Consider the following 13,569-nt stretch of genomic DNA (forward strand, 5'->3'; position numbering starts at 1 on the left):
AAGCTGTGTTTTGAGTTTCCACTTCTTTAGGTGGTGAATTAGTACCAATTATATTAGGCATATGTAATATTAGTGCACATAAAGATGAAGGCAAATACATCTCTGTTGAACAAAACATTCTGAAACCCTATTTTGACAGTAAAATATGTTTTTTAAATTATACAGAATTGTCAACATGAAATTCATGACAGTCACTGGATTAGGTTGCATATCAAAATATCTTGAATCATGCATTCCTGCTTGAACATGTTAGATGTAAGAACTTATTTATTGAATACCATCTCAGTAGTCTATTACACAACTTGAAATACTTTATAATGACTTTAAAAGGCGATTACTCCTATTGTTTCTATTGCGTGACGCTGCGATTTTGTTTATTTTTGGGTGCAACCAAATTATGGGCTCGTGCCACCAACTGAAAAAGTTAGTGGCACACGTTAGTCTGGAGCCCTGCCATTTGATATAACTTGTTTTTAGTGGCCTATTGTATAACACTGTGTAAGCGATATACTGTACATGTGGAGTACAGTGAATGCTGTTCATATTGTCTGTTAGGGATGAATGTACGCAATGGCACGGATCGAGACGCAGGTGAATTGTTTAAGTGCTTTAAGAGCCTGGGCTTTGACGTCTGCATCTACAATGACCAGACGTGTGAGAAGATGGAGCGTCTTCTCCGAGAGGGTGAGTAACACACTGAGTAGATATTGTCCGTAGGCCTTACATCAGTAACTATTCTAGGGGCTACTTCAGTGAGAGTAACCTGTCTCACTAATCGCCCCCCCACTGCTGTTCCAGTGCATACATTTTCAAACAGGGGGCACCAACACTGTCTATCACTTTCTCTTTTACTGCTGTTTAGGACTGACCCAATTTAGTCGACTGGTCGATTGTTTGGTCGATAGGCTGTTGGTCGACCGAGATTTCTTAAGTCGAGCAGTAGCAAAAAAATATATAATATAATAAATGGTGTAGAAGACACCTGTCTGATTCGCGCCTGTCTGAGTGGACTGATCTGTTATGGAGGCCGTGGGGATGGCACAGTCTATCAGTCTAAAACATGTGCTACTGAAATTGTATATGGTTATATTATGTAAGAACAATGGTGCAAAACAAATGTAAATAATATTATTGTATAACAAATGCGCTTTCTCCCGCGTTGGATAGTGGTCGGTTCTGAAACACATCAGTGCGCTGTTGAATTGGCGCCTTTTCCTAGACCATGTTGCTATGTGCATAATAGCAAAGTTAACCAGTTGAGAACAATGCGGCGGAGGCAGCAGTGGAGTTAGGAGACGAGAAAACAGCCCTTGCCTTAATTGTCTAACAAAAGTGAGGAGAGAGGAAACCGCAACTTGATTAGGTCTATAATCAATAGCCTAACTGTTAAATGTGCCTGGCTTTATAAATCATCAATATATCTACAGAAATAAGACAGATCCTGCTTCTGTTGCCTGTTTGAGTGTTTGTTTAATAGCCTACTGAGTCTGTGAGCACCAAGCCTCATGCATCCACATGTCGGATAAACAATTTCCCAAATCTGGCTGTTTTTAATCTTTGCTATGCTTTAATAAAGACTTTACACTTTTTTTTTCGTTAGAACAGCCTCTCGTATTACTGCTTTAATTTATTTACTGTTGTTTACATTTAGAAATTGTCCGTAAAAATTTTACCCTCCTTTTTCTTGATCTCCTTCATATTGTTATTATTACGATTATTATGATCATCATTATAATAATATGTAATGTCATTATCATTAGTAGGCTTAGGATAGCAGCCTTGGATAACCACCATCGAGCTGTAGGCCTAAGAGTACATCCTGTTTAGTCTTAATACTGTAACTTACTTAGGCCTATATTTCAATACTTATATAGGCTACTGTTTCAATCAATCATTTATTTGTTCATGTCATCACACAGTATACGATTAATTCATGATTTGAAATGCAATCAAGCATTTTAGTTTTAAAATAAAATAAAGCGACTATTGAATAATTAGCGTAAACAATAAATAGGCCTAAACCATTCCATTTCGGAAATTGCATTCACAAATGAATGCGACTGTTTTTAGTCTTTGCTGTAAAAACTTTACAACAGACTCTCTGGTACGCTTAAAATTTATTTAGTGTTTAAATGTTCCAAACGGTAGAACAATTATATTGTAATCTAACAGCACCTGTTTGGCACACATAATATGCACACAGCGCTTGCTCCTTACCTTCTTTTTCTTGATTTCCAGTATTTTCCACAACTAGTCACATTTATTCTACACATCAGACTTCCCCTTTTACCTCCTGAGCAACCAGTAAACATTCCCCCGTTTCGAGTTTATTTGTCACATCCTCTGCATCCATTTTGCTGTCACATGTGTTACCAATTTATTGATGTGATTAGGATATGCTATAGGTCAGGCCCTATTGGTCACGTGCATGCATTTTTTACATTTACATTTTAGTCATTTAGCAGACGCTCTTATCCAGAGCGACTTACAGGAGCAATTAGGGTTAAGTGCCTTGCTCAAGGGCACATTAACGTCATTTAGCAGACGCTCTTAGCCAGAGCGACTCACAAATTGGTGCGTTCACCCCTGTGGTCCTCTGTAGCTCAGCTGGTAGAGCACGGCGCTTGTAACGCCAAGGTAGTGGGTTCGATCCCCGGGACCACCCATACACAAAAATGTATGCACGCATGACTGTAAGTTCCAAACGGTAGAACAATTATATTGTAATCTAACAGCACCTGTTTGGCACACATAATATGCACACAGCGCTTGCTCCTTACCTTCTTTTTCTTGATTTCCAGTATTTTCCACAACTAGTCACATTTATTCTACACATCAGACTTCCCCTTTTACCTCCTGAGCAACCAGTAAACATTCCCCCGTTTCGAGTTTATTTGTCACATCCTCTGCATCCATTTTGCTGTCACATGTGTTACCAATTTATTGATGTGATTAGGATATGCTATAGGTCAGGCCCTATTGGTCACGTGCATGCATTTTTTACATTTACATTTTAGTCATTTAGCAGACGCTCTTATCCAGAGCGACTTACAGGAGCAATTAGGGTTAAGTGCCTTGCTCAAGGGCACATTAACGTCATTTAGCAGACGCTCTTAGCCAGAGCGACTCACAAATTGGTGCGTTCACCCCTGTGGTCCTCTGTAGCTCAGCTGGTAGAGCACGGCGCTTGTAACGCCAAGGTAGTGGGTTCGATCCCCGGGACCACCCATACACAAAAATGTATGCACGCATGACTGTAAGTCGCTTTGGATAAAAGCGTCTGCTAAATGGCATATTATATTATATTATATATTATTATAGCCAGTGGGATAACCACTTTACAATTTGGGGGGGGGGGGGGGGGGGGGGGGGTAGAAGGATTACTTTATCCTATCCCAGGTATTCCTTAAAGAGGTGGGGTTTCAAATGTCTCCGGAAGGTGGTGAGTGACTCCGCTGTCCTGGCGTCGTGAGGGAGCTTGTTCCACCATTGGGGTGCCAGAGCAGCGAACAGTTTTGACTGGGCTGAGCGGGAACTATGCTTCCGCAGAGGAAGGGGAGCCAGCAGGCCAGAGGTGGATGAACGCAATGCCCTCGTTTGGGTGTAGGGACTGATCAGAGCCTGAAGGTACGGAGGTGCCGTTCCCCTCACAGCTCCATAGGCAAGCACCATGGTCTTGTAACAGATGCGAGCTTCAACTGGAAGCCAGTGGAGTGTGCGGAGGAGGGGGGTGACGTGAGAGAACTTGGGAAGGTTGAACACCAGACGGGCTGCGGCATTCTGGATGAGTTGTAGGGGTTTAATGGCACAGGCAGGGAGGCCAGCCAACAGCGAGTTGCAGTAGTCCAGACGGGAGATGACAAGTGCCTGGATTAGGACCTGTGCCGCTTCCTGTGTAAGGCTGCAAGTCTGAGCCAGGCCCGGCACAATCAAATCAATTGCGGTCGGACTCCCTCTAGTCATTTGTGTGTCTTAATTATTTCATCAAACAGTTCGCTTAAAGCATCAGACAAGCTCAGTGCATATAGTTGATTTGATTAAAACACATAGGATGTGTCTATATATGGAAAAATACACGTTTAAAAATTTAGACCAGTCGATTGGTCGAAAGAACAGTCAAGTCTTGGTCGACCAACATTTTTTTTAGTTGGGGACAGCCATAGTGCTATTGCTTAGATCCCCTGGTTTACCCTCGGCTGTATATCGTAGTAGCTATTTTGCCTTTTTTGCAACCTTTTACTTACTTTTTATTGACATCCCACATAAATATGGGTTACAATAAATAGGAAACTGGGAATGGCAATGCATTAAAACTTTTATTTAAGCCTATGTCAATTGCAATTTTAAAAGTGTGTGTGTGTGTGTGTCTTAGCCTCAGAGGAGGACCACAGCGACAGCTCCTGCTTTGCCTGCATCCTGCTGAGTCACGGTGAGGAGGGTATGATCTATGGCACTGACGGAGCCATGCCCATCAAGAGCATGACCTCACTCTTCAGGGGTGACATGTGCAAGAGTCTAGTGGGCAAGCCCAAACTCTTCTTCATCCAGGTGAGGGCCAGAGCCTACACTGGGCTGGACAGCTTCACAAAACCCAGGCTTTTGTTCTAGCTAGGCTTGATTGAAGCAATTATTGTTGAGCTTACCTTCCTAACCTTATAGAAGAGGTAGATGATTAATCATGGTTAAATATTGTCAGTTGGCACCTGGTTGGAACCAGAACGTGAAAGTTTGTCTAACTCTTTTTCATATGTTTTGAGATTTTAAAATTTTTGATTTGAGGTGAAGAGTATTAGGTCCTAGTGCAAACTAGATAGTTTAAACAATATCTGTAAGTGAGCTGTGTATTTATGCTAGTGCTTTTGAAGTAAAAGGACTTGTAAATAATTAATGGTGTTCCACAAGGCTGAATTCTGGGCCCTCTTCTTTTTAGAAATGTATATAGATTATGGTTACGGGTATCCCATTTATATGCAAGGTGACTGTTGTTTTTCTTGATGGACAGATAACTAGCTATACAGCCATATTTGTAGAACTTAATAAGACATACTGCCCTATTCACCAGGTTGTCCTTGAAAAAGATATTCCTGATCAACTTTCATTTGATTCACCAGGCTTGTCGGGGCTCTGAGTTTGATGATGGCATACAGACGGATTCCGGGCCCCCCAATGATACCCTGGAAACGGATGCAAATCCAAGGCACAAGATTCCTGTTGAGGCAGATTTCCTTTTTGCCTACTCCACCGTGCCAGGTAACCCACAGCATTCCCGTACATTTCCAGCTAAACTAGTCCGCCGCTCCTAAATGTTCCTTGCACCGATAGTATGACAGAAATCCCACAGCCACCAGGTCTGCCTCACACCCTCCCAGGTTGTTCCAATCAACCATGGTAGCTGGTAATGCCCATCCACTATCCAGTTGTTTTCATAGTGTGTTTGTTACTGTGTGAGAGAATCTGTCTGTGTGCTTGTAAAGTGTGTGTGTGTGTCAGTGGCAATTGGAGAGAGTGACACGGCTGCTCTTACAGGGTACTATTCGTGGAGGAACCCTGGGCGCGGCTCCTGGTTTGTCCAGGCACTCTGCAACGTCCTCAATGAGTTTGGCAAGCAGCTGGAGATCATGCAGATCCTCACACGTGTCAACTACATGGTGGCCACCAGCTTCGAGTCCTGGTCCGAGGACCCACGTTTCAGCGAGAAGAAGCAGATCCCCTGCGTGGTCTCCATGCTGACCAAGGAGCTGTATTTTAACTGACCGCCATTGACCACTGACAGACTGACAGACTGACGAGACTAACTAAACCACGCACTAACCGAGCGGTCGAAAAATTCAGGGTTGATCCAGGCCCAGCAGGACGCTGCGCGGTTTGGGTGAGAACGCCGTTTTGCACGTGTAGTGTAGCTGGGCACAAAACAAGCTCTCCAAATGAATTTCTACAGTGGCACGCTGCGTTCATGTGTTGGTGGTGATACTTGCCTCTTCTTCAGGTTATTCCTAGGAATAATGATGTCACATTTGATCTGGTTTTTGTCAACAGGCAGTGTGAAATATCCATGTTATTTTACTGACCCGGGAAATTTGCCACCATTTTTGTAGGGTTGTTAAAGGGTTAGGAATCAGTTATATCTGAAATCTGTTATCTGAAAATTGTCTTGTTCATTTTCCAGCCAAATGTGGACATGCGTACAAGCATTTGATTGGTTGGCCAATATCCTAGCGAACATTATTTGTGCCTCAGGGCATTTCCTTTAGGTTTGGGGGGAAGGGGGCATTTCTTGAAATGAAGAGGTAGATTTCCAGAGACATCGTACTACATACTATTTAGAATGTACTGTTCAGTAAAAACAAATGCAGTAAGCAACACATATCAGCATACTAGGCTCATCCTACTGAGAATGCGTAATCTAATGCGCAATTGCGTTGATTCCTGCCATTCGTTCACTTTGGTACAGCGTGTCTCCTCAGCTGTTGTCAAACACACGTGGGTCTCGAAAGACAATTCTCTTCCTAAATAGTGTGCAGCAAATTCTACTAGATGAAAAGCCGAAATAAGTATGACATCCTAGCATTTAAAGCATACTCAATTAGCTGAATTTCACATAATATAAAACTTTCGTATACCCAAAATGCCTTATATTTAGAACGCAAGTATGGGTAATTGGACACGGCCACTGTGAGAACGTTTATGAAACATCGTACTTGAACGTTCTTCTAAAATGTTCTACAAGTGTTTGGGGATTATTCGCTTATGATGTTATACAACCACACGGAAACCAGATAAAACATTCCCTTATGCTGTAAGGATCCTGGTTGGTTGGGAGAGCCATGTCTCATTAAGTCAAAATGCTGTGACGTGTAAGGACGTCAGACTATTAGAGGGGACTTGCTTATTGCAGTAGCATATTAGTTGTCTCAGGATGTAGGCTACACTGGTCAGTGCAAAGCACCTTACCTTATGAAAGATCACGGCAATATGCTGAATTTCAACTGAATCAGAAGGATAGCGGCTGGAAAATGTATCATTTAATTTTTGGCTATTTGTCTTAATGTTTTTATAATATCATTAATCCTCAAAAGGGATTAGGTCTCACTCAAAGAGCAATCACTTGTCATATGATCCCATGTAACAGCGGCACAAAGTCAAGTATGAATAATTCGACTATTGATACCAAAAATGCACTCCCAGCAGTGACTGTTAAAGATTACATGTTACTGTCATCCTCAGGTTTCTTTGTGAGTGAGATTTATTCTTTGTGGATTTCTTGAGTTTCACTGGCACAATTGTCAGGAAAGAGTGCTAATCTGTTGCATGAAAAAAAAAAAAAACCTTTACGTGGATTTTGGTCAAGGGCACAGGAAATGTTCCATCATACCACAAGCAAGGAGGACTTGATATTTTGCCAGTTTATATGTACAAACATTTATTCAATAGGTTGAAGATTATGAAGCTGGCAGTAAAGCAAAAAGCATAACTTTTATTGCTTGTCATTCTAACTTTAACCACTGGAGTCAATGTATTTACACTGAGTATACAAAACATTAAGAACACCTGCTCTTTCCATGACATAGACCGACCAGGTGAAAGCTATGATCCCTTATTGACTAGTTAAATCCACTTCAATCAGTGTATATGAAGGGGAGGGGACAGGCTAAAGAAGGATTTTTAAGCCTTGAGACAATTGAGACATGGATTGTGCATGTGTGCCATTGAGAGGTTGAATGGTCAAGACAAAATATTTAAGTGCCTTTGAACGGGGTATGGTAGTAGGTGCCAGGCGCACCGGTTTGTGTGAAGAACTGCAACGCTGCTGGGTTTTTTACACTCAACAGTTTCCTGTGTGCTTCAAGAATGGTCCACCACGCAAAGGACATCCAGCCAACTTTACACAACTGTGGGAAGCATTGGAGTCAACATGGGCCAGCATCCCTGTGGAACGCATTCGACACCTTGTAGAGTCCATGCCCCAATAAATTGAGACTGTTCTGAGGGCTCAACTCAATATTAGGAAGGTGTTCCTAATGTTTGGTATACTCAGAATACATATTATAAATATGGCTTGTTATCAATGTCTTCTTATCAATGGCCAAGGATAATTGAACTTGTCTTTTGAAAGACCCCTTTATGTTGACCTACAAATTCACTCATTTTGTTGCTTGTAAAATGATGTATGCCTGAATTTGTTTGTCAAAATGGAGGAAGTCCATGTGATAAGTGAATTGAATCTGGTCTCAAAGCACAAATGACCACATTGTTTCACTGTATATCAGTGTGGTAAATCGTCACAATTATAGCATTACCACAGTTAAAGGCACCTTGCGTTGTCCTTCAATTTAAAAATCTAATTCATTAACATTTTACATATGACTTAGAAATTTACAAAAACATGAAATGTATGAAAGTTGATACAACTGAAACACAAAAAAAAGAACGTTTGTTAAATGTTATTCTCATGGCATTTGATAAATGGTTTGAGTGCCCAATAGTCGCATACATTTGATCATTAATAACTTAAATTGACAGTGCTCTGGTGGCCTTCAAAAGCACACATACATATTTAAGGTTGTCATTGCATGTTTGTCCCAAAGTCAGAAATACTCTGTCATCTGCAGAGGCAGCTATTACTGGTGGTGACAAGTATTATCATTCACAATTCACCTGTCCCGATTCGCACACTGGATTCTTCCAATGTTGCTGCAACGTTCCAGCGCAATTTACAGGATTGCTACCATGGATTGCTAGTAATTTTGGGAAAACATTCGGTGCTAGCTTTGCTATTTTCTTTTTCCCCCATCTTAGCTTTATTGCATCAGTCATATTCATATTTTTTTTTTTTTTTACATGATTACACAATATTTCTATGAACCACAGTAGTGAACAGTACGCTGGCGACCAAGTAGACGTTACCCATTTTACACATACCTGTCAAATCACACAGATGGCACTCTTGAATCCTCTCGACACATGAATCTCTTATCAGTGATGTAGTGCCCAATCTGTATTGAAAGGAGTGTTTGCTCCACTTGTTTTGGAATGGAATTGAAGGGAAAAATATTATTTTTTAGAAGTAAATTTTTTTAATGCTTTCCGGTGTTAAATGCTATTGTCCTCAGGAATATATTTTAAAAGATTTTGAAAAAATGAATATATAGTATAGGGCCCCACCCCCTCCCCCCAAAATATTGTGAATTTACTAAATATTGCCATACTCTACAGCTCCCTTTGAATCTGGGGCAATACAATGTTTAAATTACTTCACATCAAAGGAATGCCTATGTAAACACTTTTATTGTATTAAACATGAAGATTCTATTGCGAAATGAGTAGTGTGGTTATTTTTGTCATCTTGTGTCTAACGTTGTATACTCATCCTGGATTTACAATCTATCAATTCAGTTCAATTGAAGGGTGTAAAAACAATCGTTTCACCATTAGGTGGGAGTTTCAAGCTCTGGGAAATGTATTTAGGCTAGTCTGCCTGATCTGTTACAGCTATAAAAAAAAAGTAACTAACAAACTGCAAAAGGACAGGAACAGGAATTACTTTTTATTTTTTTTACACACATACAACCAAAAACTAGAATTGTCATCAATGGCGATCAGGAGCACCTTTGTATACAAAACCAGGCCCATCCCTCTTAACGTGTTATTTAGTCCCACTTATCAGTAAAATCTTGAGACCTCCCACTTTCTTTAATATTCAATCCTTATAGTCTCTAGTAGTGGCTCCCGAGTGGCACAGCGGTCTAAGGCACTGCATCTCAGTACTTGAGGCGTCACTACAGACCCCCTGGTTCAATTCCAGGCTGTATCACGGCCGTGATTGGGAGTCCCATAGCGCGGCGCACAATTGGCCCGGGTTTGGCCGGTGTAGGCCGTCATTGTAAATAAGAATTTGTTCTTAACTGACTTGCCTAGTTAAATAAAGGTAAAAAAAGAAAAGAAAGAAAGTGTTTGACAGTTATTTTTTCAAGAATCCAACACTAACATATTTGTTTTGTGAGTTAAACAAATTAACACCTTCCCCAGCAGAATCAAGAGATTGTATATCGTGTTGCAGCTGACCCTTAAGCCCCCAAACTGTACAGGGCCCAAAATGATCCCTCAGAGTTTAACAGGTTAAGAAATCCTGCAGGAACCAAGTAAAGGGCAAAGACTTCATTTGTATAAAATGAAATCTTTTGGAATTGAAAAGTGGGTTTGTATTTTCTAAGCTTTTACATGAGATTCTACTCTTTTTCCACATTTTGTTACGTTACAGCCTTATTCTACAATGGATTAAATCGTTTTCCCCCCCTCATCAATCTACACACAATACCCCATAATGACAAAGCAAAAACAGGTTTTTAGAAATGTATGCAAATGTATGAAAAGAAAACAACTGAAATATCACGTTTACATAAGTACTCTGACCCTTTATTCAATACTTTGTTGAAGCACCTTTAGCAGCGATTACTGCCTCGAGTATTCTTGGCACACCTGTATGTGGGGAGTTTCTCCCATTCTTCTCTACAGATCCTCTCGAGCTCTGTCAGGTTGGATGGGGAGCGTCGCTGCACAGCTATTTTCAGGTCTCGCCAGAGATGTTCGATCGGGTTCAAGTCTGGGCTCTTGCTGGGCCACTCAAGGAAATTCAGAGACTTGTCCCGAAGTCACTCCTGCGTTGTCTTTGCTGTGTGCTTAGGGTCGTTGTCCTGTTGGAAGGTGAACCTTTTCCCCAGTCTGAGGTCCTGAGCGCTCTGGAGCAGGTTTCCATCAAGGATCTCTCTGTACTTTGCTCCATTCATCTTTGCCTCGATCCTGACTAGTCTCCCAGTCCCTGCCACTGAAAAACATCCCCACAGCATGTTACTGCCACCACCATGCTTCACCGTAGGGATGGTGCCTGGTTTCCTCCAGATGTGATGCTTGGCATTCAGGCCAAAGAGTTAAATCTTGTTTCTCATGGTCTGAGAGTCTTAAGGTGCCTTTTGGCAAACTCCAAGCCTTTTGCTGAGGAGTGGTTTCCGTATGGCCAATCTACCATAAAAGCCTGATTGGTGGAGTGCTGCAGAGATGGTTGTCATTCTGGAAGGTTCTCCCATCTCCACAGATGAACTCTGGAGCTCTGTCAGAGTGACCGTCAGGTTCTTGGTTACCTCCCTGACCAAGGCCATTCTCCCCCGATTGCTCAGTTTGGCCGGGCAGCCAGCTCTAGGAAGAGTCTTGGTGGTTCCAAACTTCTTCCATTTAAGAATGATGGAGGCCGTTGTGTTCTTGGGGACCTTCAATGCTGTAGAAATGTTTTGGTACCGTTCCCCAGATCTGTGCCTCGACATAATCCTGCCTCTGAGCTCTACGGACAATTCCTTCGACCTCATGGCTTGGTTTTTGCTCTGACATGCACTGTCAACTGTGGGACCTTATATAGACAGGTGTGTGCTTTTCAAATCATGTCCAATCAATTGAATTTACCACAGATGGACTCCAATCAAGTTGTAGAAATATCTCAAGGATGATGAGTGGAAACAGGATGCACCTGAGCTCAATTTCGAGTCTCATAGCAAAGGGTCTGAATACTTATGTAAATAAGGTATTTGTTTTTTATTTTTAATACATTTTCTAACATTTCAACAAACAAAAAACTTGTCACGTTGTCATTATGGGGTAGTGTGTGTAGATTGCTGAGTATTTTTCTTTATTTAATCCATTTTAGAATAAGGCTGTAATGTAACAATATGTGGAAAAAGTCAAAGGGTCTGAATACTTTCAGAAGTCACTGTATAACTCCTATCTATCCCTTGTGACCTCGCTTAAGGCAAGATGAGCTTCATTTTGGCGCATGTGACTATCTGCCACATAGCAGTGTGTACCTAGCCCCCTAAAGAAGCACAGCTGGGTGCTCTCACTGAACTATATGAGTAGCCTAATCATCTGTGGCCTACATTAAATATATCCTATAAACAAACTAAGCAATTTGCACCCAGCCAACCATCTGTAGGTAATATGCACAAACGTATTACAATGACCACCAAACAATACTATTGACCGCAGACTGAACATAGCGAACTAATAAGGCATGGAGAAGGCAGATAAACAACTTTTGGGCATCCAAAATCTCGTTGGCGTTTAATCTAATAAAGCAGAGGACCAACGGCCCATGATTTTCAGTATGGATGCAGGGACAGATAGAGGCCGTTGAAGCAGCGCCGATGCAAAATGAATGGGCTGTCTACAGCTCAGGAGATAGCCCACAGCATTGGCAGAGGAGACGGAGCTGTGATGAAAACCAGTATCTCGACATTGGTTTGCCAGCATCGGTAATGAGTAATGGACCGCCCAGTGTGCCCAGTGGTTGCCATAGCAGGTAGCGTAACAAGGAAGAGAGAGGACCGAAAGCAATGACAACTGGAGTACCTTTACCCTTCTTATCCGTTTTAGAATAACAATGTGAACATGTGAGTGTCCATAATTAAATCAGAAATAGTAGGATCATGCAATGGATTAAAAGGAAATGAATACGAAGTGTATTCCCCACACTGTAAAAACCCGTAGAACGCCATGACAGACAGCCTCTAATAAAATATAATTGTACAACCCAAAACACCCTTAACATGAAAACCATTTTTTTCATAGGTCATATTTTGTCATTGCCTGAGGATCGCTCTTTTAGAAGCCTCTTGAGTAGTAGATGGATAGATGAATTCCACAGCAGACTACACACAGAAGGATCCTGAGACCGCAGATGAACTTGAACGTGTGATTCAAAGTAGTTAACAATGAAGGCAATATTGACAGGCAAAACATAAATTGAGAAAGCAGCACAGAAAGAAGAAAAAAATATACCAGGCAGAATCTTTTAATGTAGAAATAGCCAAACCCATCCTCATGTACTGAGAAGCTTTACTCAAATATGATTGCAGGTTGGGGTCTAGTCTAGCACTGTAAGCAGGAAAGCTGAGCATGGCAGACATGTCATATGGGCGCAATTCGTGGAATTCTTGAATTTTAAAGCCAGAGAGCGTCAGCTGCGTTATTTTTGAAGACCCAGGATATGTGTGGCTTTTAGCACAAAAATAAATAAATAAGCAAGTAGTGTGTTACTGATGGTAGGCTTTGTTACTTTGGTCCCAGCTCTCTGCAGGTCATTCACTAGGTCCCCCCGTGTGGTTCTGGGATTTTTGCTCACCGTTCTTGTGATCATTTTGACCCCACGAGGTGAGATCTTGCGTGGAGCCCCAGATCGAGGGAGATTATCAGTGGTCTTGTATGTCTTCCATTTCCTAATAATTGCTCCCACAGTTGATTTCTTCAAACCAAGCTGCTTACCTATTGCAGATTCAGTCTTCCCAGCCTGGTGCAGGTCTACAATTTTGTTTCTGGTGTCCTTTGACAGCTCTTTGGTCTTGGCCATAGTGGAGTTTGGAGTGTGACTGTTTGAGGTTGTGGACAGGTGTCTTTTATACTGATAAGTTCAAACAGGTGCCATTAATACAGGTAACGAGTGGAGGACAGAGGAGCCTCTTAAAGAAGAAGTTACAGGTCTTTGAGAGCCAGAAATCTTTCTTGTTTGTAGGTGACCAAATACTTATT

General features: G+C 41.6%; 1 protein-coding gene across 1 annotated transcript in view; it reads left to right on the forward strand.

Annotated features, from left to right (window-relative positions):
• The window catches only part of casp7 (caspase 7, apoptosis-related cysteine peptidase), a 33,180-nt gene extending 25,869 nt beyond the window's left edge, over positions 1 to 7,311 (forward strand). The window contains exons 4-7 of the mRNA XM_084141839.1: positions 556 to 684; positions 4,373 to 4,548; positions 5,112 to 5,250; positions 5,527 to 7,311. Coding sequence (XP_083997965.1) covers positions 556 to 684; positions 4,373 to 4,548; positions 5,112 to 5,250; positions 5,527 to 5,753 — 671 coding nt within the window. The 3' untranslated portion in view covers positions 5,754 to 7,311. The remainder of the gene's footprint in view (positions 1 to 555; positions 685 to 4,372; positions 4,549 to 5,111; positions 5,251 to 5,526) is intronic.
• Positions 7,312 to 13,569: the final 6,258 nt, after the last annotated feature.

Source organism: Coregonus lavaretus, assembly GCF_964263955.1.
Source record: "Coregonus lavaretus genome assembly, chromosome: 25".
NCBI classification, from domain to species: Eukaryota; Metazoa; Chordata; class Actinopteri; order Salmoniformes; family Salmonidae; genus Coregonus; species Coregonus lavaretus.